This window comes from Panthera onca, chromosome C1, assembly GCF_046562875.1.
Source record: "Panthera onca isolate mPanOnc1 chromosome C1, mPanOnc1 haplotype 2, whole genome shotgun sequence".
In the NCBI taxonomy this organism is placed as follows: Eukaryota; Metazoa; Chordata; class Mammalia; order Carnivora; family Felidae; genus Panthera; species Panthera onca.
The window spans coordinates 25,511,019-25,526,308 of NC_138346.1; the positions used below are offsets into that span (position 1 = coordinate 25,511,019).

The 15,290-nt window shown below is 34.2% G+C and overlaps 1 protein-coding gene across 4 annotated transcripts in view; it reads left to right on the forward strand.

Moving 5' to 3' along the window:
- Nucleotides 1-15,290, forward strand: part of ERBB4 (erb-b2 receptor tyrosine kinase 4) — a 1,144,263-nt gene that overhangs the window by 960,038 nt on the left and 168,935 nt on the right. For all 4 annotated transcript variants that reach the window (XM_060623387.3, XM_060623389.3, XM_060623384.3 and 1 more), the window contains exon 20: nt 8,388-8,573. In XM_060623387.3, the coding sequence (XP_060479370.1) occupies nt 8,388-8,573 (186 nt within the window). The remainder of the gene's footprint in view (nt 1-8,387; nt 8,574-15,290) is intronic.

Here is a 15,290-nt window from a genome sequence, read left to right on the forward strand (position 1 = left end):
TGCTCTACAAGAATTTGGTAATGGACTAATGAATATGATCAAATAATATTACTGCTTTCAGAATAATCATCAAAGGTGGAAGATTTAACAAATAATAAAAATTAAATAGGAGATATACATTTATAAAGAGCTATTTGTCCCTTCTCAGAGATGACAGATGAAATTGCAGTAATGGAAAAGAAAGCTTAGAATATGGGCACGGTGTATTTTTTTATAAATTTTAATTTTATTAAAAATTCTTAAATGTTTATTTTTGAGAGGGAGAGACAGACAAGGAAAGAGAATGAATGAGCAGGGGAAGGGCAGAGAGAGAGGGAGACAGGATCTAAAGCAGGCTCTGTGCTGATAGCAGAAGAGCCCAATGCGGGCTTTAACTCACGAATTGTGAGATCATGACCTGAGCTGGAATTGGACGCTTAGCCAACAGAGCCACTCAGGCGCCCCATTATGTTTGGAATATTTTAGACAGGTATTTTGCAAAGATATTTTGGATATGATTGTAATGAATTTTGTTTTGTTTTGTTTTGTTTTGTTTTGTTTTTCTATCTTGTAAATAGCAATGCTATTTAGAGTTTCAAACTAAATCAAATCATGAAAACTACACAATTTTATACCAGACACCATGTATTTTTGATAACTCTGTCAAATTCCTTAAAGTTATAAAATTATAGATGCCAGAGATTATAGATGAAAGCAGAGAATGTTAGGGACAAAATCACAGTTGCATTTTGACATTTAAGGTATGGAAGGAAAAAGCAGGTACCAATAATTGTAATAAGAGCACTCAGACTGAAGATTTAGGATAGAATAAAATATTAACATCAGCCACAGGAGGGCTTTCAAAAAGTAGCATTGTCAGTGAGATAAAACAGTGCAGAAGCTCAGGAAAATGTAAAAATGAAAAATGGGAGAATTAACCCATTGACTGGGAAAAAGGAGGTTATTGGTGCTTTCTTCAAGAATGATTTGAATACTAAGAATATAGTAAGTGGTAGAAAAACTAGAGCCCTAGTAAATGACTATAAAATGTAGAAATAGACAAAGTGAAAATAGCAAATACTCCCAAAGTAAAGAAGTGGAAAATTTAAGGAACTTTCACTTTTAGCACAGAGGATATCTAAGTATACAGTGAAGTTTCCAATATGGAGTGAAGATGAGTTTGTACTAGAGATAAACAGTGGCAGAATCATTCATGGGAACAAAACGGGATGATGTCAGGTACACATTATAAATACTAAATATAATAAATTATAATTTAATAATAATATACTATAACATACTATAATAATATAATATAATATAATATAATATAATATAATATAATATAATATAATATATATAATATAAATACTATGAAAGGTGAAATGTTGTTTTGTTGTTTGTATTGTTTTTTTTTCCTGCCCAGAGATACACATCATAATAAATGTAATAGGGTCAATAAGAAATTTAAAAATATACCAAAGGACTATTTTTAGAAGATAAAATGAGGAGATTGAGGACAAATCTCCATGGACTTATGCCTTTCTCTAACAACATTTGAAAGTTTGAGAATTCAGATGGTGGGAGTTACCTCTGGCCAAAGAGTGGCAAAATGGGAATATGAAGGGGAAAAATATATGATGATGGTAAATGCTTTATTATAATAGTCAACACTGGAGTTCAGGCTGAGAGAGGAGCAAATGAAGCATAACAGAAAGCAGACATGAAAAAAATTATGATTAAATCCAGTCTTCTTCCCGCTACTGCAAAACCTTTCATGATCTGGCCCCTATTTGCATTTCTAATTTTATCTCATTGCTATCACAACTCTTGCTAAATTCCAGACCCTTGAGTCTTGTCAGAGCTTCCCAAATTTGCCAGATTCTTAGGCTCTTATATTTGTCCACCTGGCTGCTTCTCATATTTCAGATCTCAGGACACATTTCCTGACTACCCTTATTTAAAGTGGCTCTGCAACCACTATCCTATTATCTATTACAATGTTCTATTTATTTTGTCCATACTGTTTAAATGATTTATAATTACTTATACATCTGTTTTATATTTATTTGTTTTTCCTGTGTATTGGCTTTCTCTCCCAGTAGACTGAAAGCTTCACGAGAATAGATATGGTGTTGCAGACCCAACTGCAGTAACAGTGGCAAGCACATTGTAGGTCCTCAATAAATACTTTTAAGTCATGTAAATACATTAACATGAGTAAATGTCTAACAAAGGGATAGGAAACTGTAATAAGGATGAGGGGAAATTCAATGTAAATAAGGGTACGGGAAGGTAGGAAACAGCCAGAACGTGGAAATCTACCTAGTATAGAATTATTCATGAAGTTCTACATTGTGCAGCACTGTTAAGTAATATCTAAATCTGAGATCCAGCTACTCAACGGGTGAATGGTGGAGTATGGAAATGGAACATTTTGACAGCAAAAGTTAGAAGGATCCTAATTTTTATTAGGATAAAATAATGTAAAACTATAAAAAGGATAGCAGAGATTAGAAAAGAGTGCTGAGGCCACTGAGCAATGTGGAGAAACTTAGATTCAATGGCATATTAATTCACTCTAATTGCCACTCACCTACTCACACAAGTAAATTAGTATTTATTTTAGATGTTGAGGAAACAGATGTGGATTTCATTTATTTTATTATCTAGATACCATCTGCAGCAATACATGTTTGTAAAACATTATTATGGACCGACAATTTTATTTCACTTTTCATCACTGCTGTCATCGTTACTTTCTCTGGTTTCTTCATCACCATCATCCTCACTATCTTTAGGAGAGGAGTTTGTGCCAAGCAGTCACAAATCTGCTGACTGTTGCATTAAGCGTGGTTTTATGTCTACATTAATTGTTTATCTTTTCTTTTCCTCCATCTTCCTTTTTATCCTCCTTATCCCTGATACAATGAGATTTTACCCATTTTCAGCTGGAGGGTATTGAAGTAATGGTCCATAGACATAATGAAACAGTGAAAGCTTGGCTGAAGTTAACATTAAAAAAAATAGCCCGTAAGTTTTCACTGGCCATATGTTTTTTTTTCCTTTTTTCTTTTTGTAAAACCACTAACCAACATGAGTGAGAAAACAAGTTTAAGTGGCAAGGTATAAACATCTGAAGGCTGGGCAAAATGATACCTTAATATGACAAATGGTATTGCTTACTTTCATTATTGTACAGAAATGTCTTCCCTTCAGACACAAATAGAGATACAAATAGCATAGGCAAGAGAATAATGTCACACATGCTTCAGAGCTTTTTGTCTATGCCCTGGTCGTCCTTTGATAGTTTAAAAAAAAGTCCTTATTCAAACCAGACTTCATTATAAAGAAAAATGTTCTTGCTTTAGAGTTTTCACTGTAGCACCTTTTACATTCTTCCCCTCTGTCCATGAGAAAATTCTAATTCACCTACAAAAAAAAACATTATAAAGCAAAAGGGAAAACAAAGACAGAAACTAATTTTATTTCTGAAAAAATAGATAATGCACCTGTCAACTTGTATTTATTCCAGTGGCCTTCGGTGAGATTTTCTAGTGACAGCAGCAAAGATTCCAAAATTGCTTCCATAGGCCCCACACAGAGATAGGTAACAGGGGACATTATTAACTTCAACACGGAGCAATTTATTGAAGCCCAACACTCCATTATTAAAATATTGGAATTTTTTCCCTTTCTATCCCACTCATCACTCTAAATGAATCCACATTCTCTTTTCTTTATCTCTTTTCCTATCCCCCAAAAAAGCCATCTGCTATTTCCTTTATGAAAAAAATAAAACCTACAATTAGTGTCTTGTTCATCTTTTCTTTCTCAAAAAAAAGAGAACTATTATGCAAATACTCTGCAATTTGGTTTCAAATACTCTTTGTAGTGTGATGAGCAATTTTCCTTAATACAACCCCAGCTTTTTTGCCAGGACTTACTAATAGATTTTTTTTAAAAGAAAACTTTCATGTGACTTTTTTACACTCTTCTGATGTAAACTTTTTGCATGCATATGTAGAATGAAATTATCATTACTCCTTGAGTTGTAAAAGAAAAAACATTGTTTATACATTTTATCCTGAAAAAGAAGCCTAAAATAACCTCGAAATTGTTCTTTTACCTTAAACTTCATCATTTTCTTCCTCATGCTTTCTGAAAGCGCATTGTGTACAATGGCAGTTTACCTGTTAGTGCGAATTTGTTGGTTGATTTTAGTGTTTCTTCAGGAACTTAGGTATAATTTGACCCAATTCTTCAGGTACGACTGATATCAGGTGTTTGGAGCTGTCTTCCTCTTAACAAGATAAGCATCTACAGTGAGAGGTGCTGATGGAAGTGAAAATTTAAAAGTACAGTATCAGAAGAAATAGCACTGCACTAAGAATCAGATATCAGGAGTCTTAACCCTGATCTGCCAGTTATCATAAGACCTGAGGCAGTAAGCCCACCAGCCTTGGTTTTCTCCTTTTATAGCTGAGAATCACTGCCTCCTTTGACTGCTACTAGGCTTATAATGAGGATCAAACCACAGTTGCAAGTTACTACTTTTGCAATGGATTCTAGATACATTTCTTGGCAATGTTTCAGAGGTCCTCAATTTCCCTGTTTCCTACAGTAGCTTCACCTGGAGAGCTTGCTACAAATGCAGCTTTATGATCAATTTCTAGACTGGATTATCTGGGAGTGGGACCAGGATAACTACTTGTAATGACAAACCTAGGCAACTCATGCTCATGAAAGACTGAAAGCCCCTAGAAGAGAAATAGAGAAAATGCAATCAATATAAATTTAATGTAATTAGATAATATCTAATTTTGTGCTTGATTAAATTTGCTATTTAATTTGATTACATGTTCTGCTTATTTGTTGGTGTATATGTGTATATTTATATGTGTGCATATCATAATTCAGTGAAGGAACCCTGTGGTTTACACTTTCAATATTAATGTTAATATTTAATTAATGAATAACAATACTGGATTAAATAATAGGTAATATTACTTGCTAACATTCCTATCTGTATTCTCCTTATAACTACATTGATTTCCTTTATTTCAAATGTTTACTAATGTTTCAAATGTTTTCCAATGTTTAAAATATACAGTAAGTGAAACCAAAATGTTTCTACTTTTTTGGCCATATTCATAGTAATGACTCAAATTTCTGGCCCTGCTCATTATGCAGAAACTCCAGCCACCAGAGAAATTTCCCCAAATAGTTCGGGCAGTTGCTGAGTGTCTCATACGTACCTATAAACTACTCAGTGCTCTCTGGGCTGCTAGTCCTCAAGGCATTGCTGTGGTGACAGGCTCAGCAAGGAAACATAGAAACCGGTATCCTCCCCTGTTCTATGCTTCTGGTTGCCTGGGGCTACTGAGGAAGGAGGAATGTCAGCATCTACTCAGAAGCCATCTGGAAAACAGCAATTTCTGCTTCTGCCCACAAAGACTCAAAACAGTCTTTTGAGTTGGGCTGATAGTATTTTATCAGCTTATTTTTTTTTTTCTGTTTGGCCTTATATATCTTCTTTCTCAAAGACAGGTGCCTATTCTGCCCCACTGTTCCTCACTCATAAAAGTAAAACATAATACTTGACTAAGAACCTAGCTAGATCCAGTAAATTCATATACTCCATCAGATAAACACGTAATTGTGAATCATCTTTAGACTCAGCTGAATTCAACACCGCTAAAGTAGCAGTGGAGTTTAAAAGTTAATAATGTCTTGGGGCGCCTGGGTGGCTCAGTCTGTTGAATGACTGACTTCAGCTCCGGTCGTGATCTCATGGTGTGTGAGTTCGAGCCCTGCATCGAGCTCTGTGCTGACAGCTCAGAGTCTGGAGCCTGCTTCAGATTCTGTGTCTCCCTCTCTCTCTGACCCTCCCCCACTCATGCTCTGTCTCTTTCTGTCTCAGAAATAAACAAACATTAAAAAAATTTTTTTAAAGTTAATGTCTTCTCAAATAGCTGTAAAGTAATAATAGTAAGTCAAATACTTCTACAAGGCGAATAGTAAAAGACAGAATTCTAGAGTGACCCTCCATTCCTTTTCCTTCTCATTTTCCACAGCCCAAAACAATCACTTTCAGCTTCTCAGCAATTTATTTTTTCACTTAACTCTATATCTAAATAATATGCTAACACTGTCAACTCTTGATTTTTCCATTTTATGCATCATATGCTAACTTGTCACTAGGAACAACAGGAATGTACCTTTCACTTTCTTCCTATCACCCCTTTGCAGAGGTACACCTCCCTTCCCTTCAGTTTTCAATATAGTTATGTGATGTCTGTATATATCAGCATTTGTACTTATGTCATTATGTTTCTACAACTATTCCCTGCCATGCTCTATGGCGAGTACAATGATTTTCTTTTTCATGGATATCTTTGTGTTTTACCAAATCAATTGCTTCATTTTATTTTTGCCTAGTTTTCTGTGCATTGATCACTAATTTGAATTTCGGTTTCTGATAAATATATATGCTCTTCATGTATTTTAAAGTCATTAGGTATTCTATCATCTCCATCTTCTTGGATCACCTTTTCCAGAGCAATATGCCCACTGAAGTCTGGACTGACTGCTATCTCGGTCTCTTGAACAGCTTTTATTCTGGAATATCCCTTCACTGTTGTTATTCTGTTTCCTCAATTCAATGTACTCTTTTAATTGCTCCCTCTTATTTAGTGAGCACAGCTAACAGAGAAAGGAGGCATCTGAGAGAAGTTTCTTTAAGAACAAGCATGGTTGAACATGTGTATATATCCACTACCTTGGTTGAATTTTTGCTGGCTTTGGAATTTGAGGTTTAAACAATTTAAGTTTCAGAATTTCGAAGTCACAGCTCCATTTGGGAAGAGGAAGTAGAAGGGGCCCCAATTTTCCCTATATATAAATTTACATAATCTTATTATTTTCACCAGAGTACTTCTCTCTCTATTTTGCCTAATAGCCATAGTCCACAATCCTTTTGATTTAGCTTCTCCCAAAGACGAAAGAGAGGAGGAGATCTGCCGTCTTAAGTGCCTCCAAAATACACTTTGAAACGGTCCTACTGAAGTCAGTTTCTCCTCCCTGTTCCATTTGCACAGATTTGAGGCACTAACACTACTTGAGCCTTCGGTGGTGACACATGTGGTGTAAATTGGATTTCTTCTCAGTTTCCCTACCTGCTACATTAAGCTTCGGATGTCTTATGTCTGTTAATTTAGTTACTACTATTAAGCCACATTCTACTCTGTATTCTATCTTTATTGCCTCCTTTCTATGATTGTTGGTTTCTGCCTCTTTATTAATGCCCTTATTGTTAATGTAGTGGAAATGAGAGGGAATGGAAATAATTTGTTTATTCGATTTTCCATGTCATCTTAAATAATAGATCAGTAGAGCTTTCTGTCCTCCATTTTTAGTCTTGAAAAATTTCAAAGGCACAGAAGATATACAAGAATGCTAATATAAACATTCTCATAGCCTCAAAGTAGGTACACTAATTGATAATAAATTGTCACATCTGTGCCATCCCCCTTGTGTGTGTGTGTGCATGTGTGTGTGCACATGCATGGAAGGTCCTATTTGTTTTAAATTATAGTAAAGATACTTAAAATAACTTTATTGGAGAGTAACTTTAAGATGCACTAAATGACTATCATATGTCCAATCTTCATTAAACAAGAATGACATGATTATGATAAAGAAATTAGAGCTATTTTCTCATTTCATGAAATGATAAAGTTGGAGTAGACAAGTTTTCATGGTCTCACTCAGCTATTATATTTTATGATTCTATAACTAATACACGACTTATAAATTTGGAAATGAAGTAGAATTGAATAAAGGCAAATGTATGGAGCAAATTTAAAGGTTTATTTTTCTACATAAATCCCCAATGGGCATAGTGCTTGTAATTGTTTAAGTTTTGATATTTATAATTTATTAAATTATACCTGTGTATTCTATCTGACTCCACACTAATAACAGATGACTTACCTTTGGTTCGCCTTGTACTATGTACAAATAATTACATTTGTATGGATTATTGTACTCCAGAACCAAGATCAAAAGTTAAAAATCCATGGTATAAGTCAAGATTCAATATCAACTTACTTAGCAAAATCAAATATTGTTCATACTACAAAAGACAAAACACTAATAGTAATTTTATATTCATTTAATTTTATAACATTGTCCATCTTAATAAATGTATATTCCTTGTTTTTTCACTTAAATTTACTTGAATTAAATCACTTTAAAAATATAATAGCTGCAATAATGCCTTTTCATTTTTAATGGATTCCATTGAATGAGAGTACATTTTCAAAATTATTATCAGCACCATTAATATAGTGAGTGCTATAAAGGAATTTGAGTTGAAATTACATTAATTTTTTTTTTTTTAATAGGAAGCTTTGATCATGGCAAGTATGGACCATCCACACTTAGTCCGGTTATTGGGTGTGTGTCTGAGCCCAACCATTCAACTGGTTACACAGCTTATGCCCCATGGCTGCCTGTTGGATTATGTACATGAACATAAGGATAACATTGGATCCCAGCTACTGCTTAACTGGTGTGTCCAAATAGCTAAGGTAAGTTCCCATCACTTTTGATGGCAATGACTCTCCTCTCTTATCTCCTAATCTAGAATAGTATGGATACTGAAAATATGTCAGGTCTTTCAGTATATTTAAATAAAACAAATTACTTGTGCTATATTGAAAGATGTAGGGAAGTATTTGCATTCAAATCACAGATCAAACACATGATATACTTATATATTTGGGGAAGTTTTACTGCTATTTGTGTTATGTTAACCAGATGCCAAAACAAATAGATTACTGATCAGAAGAAAAAAAATGTTCTACCAAATTTGTTTAGCTTTTCGTTTGTTTTGATATAGTTTAATTAACAAACAAAATCCAAGAAAGAAAAGATTGAATATAAGCATTATCCCATTATAGACAACTTTATTAAGATAGTATGTACATTTAATTCTCAATATTAGAAATGATCAAGTTCTAAATATCCTCCTAGACATTTTGATAATTCTCAGTTAGTCTTTAATGGTTGGGGTTTTTCAGCCTGGCACACCGTCTCGGGCATGTAACGTGCATAAGGAAGTGGCATGGATCTCAGGACCTGAGGTGATGGGGTGGGGGCTCTGTGGTGACCTAGAGAACACCATTGCCCTCTGAAAGGACTACGGTTTTTTCCACCATTGTTATGTGTTCTTCCAGTGTTTCCAAGGGGCCAAAATTCTGGATTTTTTTTTTTTTATGTGACTTCTCCAAATTTAAATCTTGGCTCAAGCTGCTGAAGTGTTCTAGAAACGAAAAAAAGCATTTATGCCTTGCAGTCCACTGGTGTGAAATTTCTGGTGTCCATGTTTTACATTCAAATAACCCATTTATGATCACCTATACCAAGAATGTTTCTTGAAAATTTTCTCCGAGATAAATAGATGTGAAATGAGTTTTAATTCTCTATTTAAACCTCTATTTACATCACAAATTGACCTAATGTTCAGTTAATTCTATAGATGTGTTCGTCTTTGCATTTGTATTAGATAGATGCCAAAGTGTTAATTTAGTAATTCTAGTCTATTTCTTTTTACAGCCTATGAATGAATAAAAATTCATTTCCTAGAGTAGAAATTTGAGGTAATTCTTAAAATTCCAAAAAATTATCTAAAGGGACGGTCCAGTTTAGTTTTCATACCATAAATTCCATTATAGTTTCATTATGGACCATGTATTATATTTTTGTTACTATTACATGTTGAACTGACAACTTAGAGAATTTTTTACAGTAATGAAGTTTGAAACACAACTCTTCAAAAATTGATTTACTTACCTAAGAACTCCAATAAATTATAAGGTGAGCTAAACATGCAATAGAAATTCTCAAATCATTCTAGCAGTATAAATGAGAATAAAACTAAGTTTCAAATTTCTTTGCTGTTTTCTATGTTTCCCGCAGTATTCTTCATAATTTAGGTTTTGTCCTTAGAGATTCATGACATCAATATATCATTTATGCAAAGCTGTACACTCTAATAATAGAAACTACTTTGAGTTCCCTGAATAATTGCACTGTTTTAAACCATTTTGCCTTTGTGAATGCCATCCTTTCTGCTTAGAAATCTTTCCTTATAGCTTCTTGATCACATAACGATGGTCCTTTCATCCATCAATGCTGATTGGGTTCCTCTGCTTACAGAACCTTCCCTACTCAACCTTTTTCTCCAAACAGAAGCAATTTCTGCATTTGTTTGGTCATTGGTATCTTGAACACATTTTTATTATTCAAGTTTTATACTATGTAGTTTATATGATTGACTGTATGGCAAGTTTCTTTAGTCATTAATCTTTTAATAAACATCTATAGACACCTTCCATGTATCAGGTACTATGCTGCCTGAATTTTCTAGGGGCAAACAACGTGGACATGGGCCTGGTTGTCTTTGTATACCCTAATGGCCAGAATAGCCAACAGATAAAACAATTAAGTATAGTATTATACTTAATGCTTGGGTTCACATTTTGACGAAAAATAATTACAGAGCACACTTAAGGTAGACACCATTGAATCCTGAGGGAGAATATTTGGCTATGGGATGAAAATTTAGGCAGAGGAAAGATTCCACAAGAGCTGTATAGATATGGTGACCATGTAATGTATCATCCAGCTGGGACATTTTTAAGAGTGAAAGAAGGCTCTATCACTAGTTACACGAAGGCAACAGACACACAAATGTGTTAAACAGAACAAGGGATGTGGTAACCCTGTGTAGCATGAAAGGTTTGCATTTTATTACAAAAACAGTAGATATTGAAGTATTTTACGTTCTAATGGGACATTGCCAGTTTATATATGGAGCTGAAATCAAGGCAATCCAAAAATGAAAATGAAGATACCAGTCAGAAGTCTGGGGGTAATGAAAGTAAGGAGAAGTAAATAGGATTAAGATATATTTTTTAGATAAATATAGGCTTCTGAATATGATAAGTTGTTGGGGTGTATGGTGGTGCTCTTTCCTGAGCTGGTGAAGGCTGAGATTTGAACATAATTGTAGAAAAAAATTTGAGAGTTCAGTTCCAGACATGGCAAATTGCAAAGGTTTATACAACATGAAACCGGAGCTTTCGACTACGTGGTTGAATTTGGTTGCGACTCTCAATATAGAGTGAAGAGTTTTGGGTATTTAAATATATGGGAAAATTTGTAATGACCTAGCTACTGACTCAGTCTGATTCATATTTCTTCCCAGCACCGAAAATTGGTATAGTAGCCATTCAATAAACATTTAATAAATATTTTTAACTCATGAAGAATTTGAAAAAATCTTTATGGGAAAAACCCATAAAGAGAGAACCCTTCCTTCATCTTTTTTTTTCTACTTTGGGGGCACAATTGTATAGTGGAAACAGCATTAGGATCTGAAGGACCTGCATTAATATGATGGTACCCACTTTTTTAAAAAATATATGAAATTTATTGTCAATTGGTTTCCATACAACATCCAGTGCTCATCCCAACAGGTGCCCTCTTCAATACCCATCACCCACCCTCCCCTCCCTCCCACCCCCCATCAGCCCTCAGTTTGTTCTCAGTACTACCTTTTTTTCTTATTTGCAAAATGAGCATAATTGTATCTACTTCTGGTAGGCTGAAACTCCCTACCCTGAAATATGTTATATCCCATCCACGGCATCTGTGAATATGTTACTTCACATGTTAGAAGGGAATTGTGAATGTTGTTAAATTAAGGATTTTGAGATGAAGAGATTATCCTGGATCACCAAGGTGGGTCCAATGTAATCTAAGAATTCTTATAAGTGGGAGGCAGAAGGATCAGAGTAAGTGAAGATATAAAGATGGGAGCAAAGCTGGAGTGATGTGCTTTGAAGACAGGGAAGGGGACCACATGCTGGAAAATAGAATCTACCTCTAGAAAGGAAATAGATTCTCCCTACAATGTTCAGGCCTGCCACATCTTGATTTTATTCCAGTTTACAAACCAATTCAGGACTTCTGACATCCACAACTGTAAGAAAATAAATTTGTATTGTTTTAAGCCATTAAATCTGTGGTAATTAGATACAGCAATAAAAAATTAATATACTTCCTCATAGTGGCTTGCAAAGATTAAATAAAATAGTCCAATGCAACTTCCTTGGCTCAGCTCCTAGAACATGAAGTGCTTAAAAGCAATTTGTTTTTATTACGTATAGGTTGAAAGCCTCAAAACAGAGAATTGTTTTAAAAATTTCTGTAAAGTATGAGTAATATGGTCTGAGTAAACACAAGTATTTCACAAATAGTTATTCCAGTAACTTAGAGGCTTTGTCTTCTTTGCTTTCAATTCTTACCAAGAGTGGCTCAGGAAAGTAAGATAGCATCATAATTAATTCAATACCCACTTTGTTTTTTTCACTGATAAAGTTAGGGGGGGTTGGAGGTAAAACTGTAAAGTAACTTATATATATTTGTGTTATAACATACCTGTAGAAAATACAACAATACATAGGAAAATAATAATTATAGCTAACATCAAGCAGCTCTTACTCTGTGCAAACCACTACTCTATATTTTATTCATTAATTAATTTGTCTCATCACAAACCTATGAAGTAAGTATCATGATTTTCATTTCACAGATAAAATCACAAAGAATGTAAGTTACTTGATTAAATGCACACAGCTAACACATAAATAGTTGAACAACTAATCTGTGTTTTCGTATATAAGGGAGAAAATATTTTTAACAAATTTTACCCCTATTCCCAGTTTTCTTTCCATTTTTCCTTTGGTATGTCATTCTACAAAACTTTATGTCATAGGAGACAGAAATTTAAACACCAAAATTGTTTGACTCTTATGGGTAGCCATATTAACTTTGCAAATGCTGTATTTGGAACTTGATTTAATTTGGAAGCAGAGCAGGATATATTATTATTTAATGTTTATATAATACCATATGCCTTCCTGGTGCTTTATGAATCCAGGATAGAAATAATGATGAGAATCCCTTCTTTCATACTTGTTGCTAACATGTTGGGCAAGCAGTTTTTAAGACAACTTAGCAGACTCTAAAAAGTGTATGTGAGTTTAGAATGACGAAACTTCCTGGTAACACCAATAATGACTGAGTCTATGTGGATAAAGCATGTCTTATACACTTGGCATCTGCTTGGTGCTTTAGGCACATTGTGCTATTGAATATTTACTGAAACTCTAGTAGGTATGGCTCATTATTCTCCCAATTTATAGATGAGGAAAATAGGGGAAGTTAACTCCTAATGGAGAAAACGGTAGGTTGAAATGCCTGTGTTCTAACCAGGGAACTCTGGTGCCTGAGCAAGGTCTTTAAGCCATTCAGCACCTGCCTCTCCAAACACATACACATCACTGCAGCTTAAAGACCCTTGCTGTCCTCAACAGCACTTCTGAATATGGAGAGCATCGAGGAGCAAGACATCTGACACCATGAGACAGTGGTGCCTCATCATTAATCCCATAAAAGAAAAGGTTCTATCATGAATAATACTTTTCATTGTCTTCATGAGAATTTTTTTTTATTGCCTTCTCATCAGCATGTATGTTACATTTTCTGGGAAAGAACTAGATAGTCTTTCAACTTTGGGGGATTTTTTTGAACTAATGTTTTAATTATAAGTTATTTTGATAAAGCAATCTCAACTGTTCTGTGAACAATTATGCAGTGTAGATACTGATCACAAGTACCACTATAAATTAGGATTTTAAAAAAATAAGTTTATTCATTTGTTTTGAGAGAAAGTGCACATAAGGAGGGGGTGCAGAGACAGAGTGAGAGAGAGAGAGAGAGAGAGAGAGAGAGAGAGAATCCCAAATAGGCTCTGAGCCTTCAGCCTAGGACCTGAGTGTGGGGATTAAACCCATGAACTGTGAAGTCACGGCCTGAGCCAGAAGTCAAGAGTTGGACGCTTAACTGACTGAGCCATCCAGAAGCCACAAAATTAGGAATTTAAAATGTGTAATTTGGCACTATCTTGTGTTGAGCATACAGACTCTAGAACCAGTCTGAATGGGTTCTATTTCCAGACCCACCACTTGTCAGCTGTGTGGCCTTAAATAAGTTAATCTCTTGAGTCTCCTGAAAATGGGGATAATAAAAGTAGTTATTTAATGGAGTAATTATGAGACTAAGGTAATATTCTCTGCTTAAAACACTGTGTAGCATACAGTAAGAATGTGCATTCTGTGTTATTTTGAATATATTTGATATGAAGGCAATAAGGAAAGGCACTTACATTCATAGTTAGAATGCCTTAATGATGTTATTTTAAAAATATTCTATTTTTGAATCTCAGCTATAAAAGACTTAGCATTTGTTCTTAGATGATGCTGGGGATAGGAGGAGAGAATCCTATGTTTAATATTCAGTATTTCTTATTTTTGGAAAAAAGGACCTGAGTCCCCTATCCTCGTGTGTTTTCTTGCACAGATTCCTAAGATGCTGTCCTGTATTTGCTGTTATTGTGACCTCTAATTTTCATGTTAGAAAATTGGATTATTGGTAATATTGAAAACATGGGAAACTATCAGGGAACTGGCAAAGAGTTGAGTTTTGGGGTATTTTGAATAAGATAGTCCGTTATTGAAGAGGAATAAAGAGAAAATTCTAACTTTTCAATCTCAAGCTAGAAAAGGTTAACATTGGTTTGACTTCCTGTTGCTGCACAAATTTTAGCTCCTGACTACTTTCTAAAGAAAAGCTTATTTGAAATATTTTTGTTGATGTTGCTACTGTATTCTAAATTTCAGTTCAATTCAGATGTAGGGTCTCAAGGGCTTTTTTTTTCAGTAATTTACCACTGAAACTAGTTAAAGAGATGATTCTAAAAACACATGTCAGTGGTCCACTATAAACTACAAGATAATTCATTGCCTGATTAATTAATAAATTGTACCATCCTTAAAATTCTTCTGAAAGAAAATAGAAATAAAAGTCACTCAATATTTTAAAGAATAAAAAATTGACCTAATATGTTTAAGCAAAATAATTTAGATTTTTGCCTCTAAGACTCTTTAAGTTGTATTTTTATAAATAGATTGATTCCATCATTTATGTTTTTGAAGAACACTGTATCATTTAAAGGTCAGTATAATTTTAGGTTAATTTAATATATTTTCTTAATTAAACTGTAGGTTTTTTTTAAATTTCACACTCTACTTTATCCCTGATTTACTTTTCATGTCATATCATATTCCTGTTTGAAGCTAATGAGAATTCTACTGTGAAACCTGACTTTTTGTGGCCAT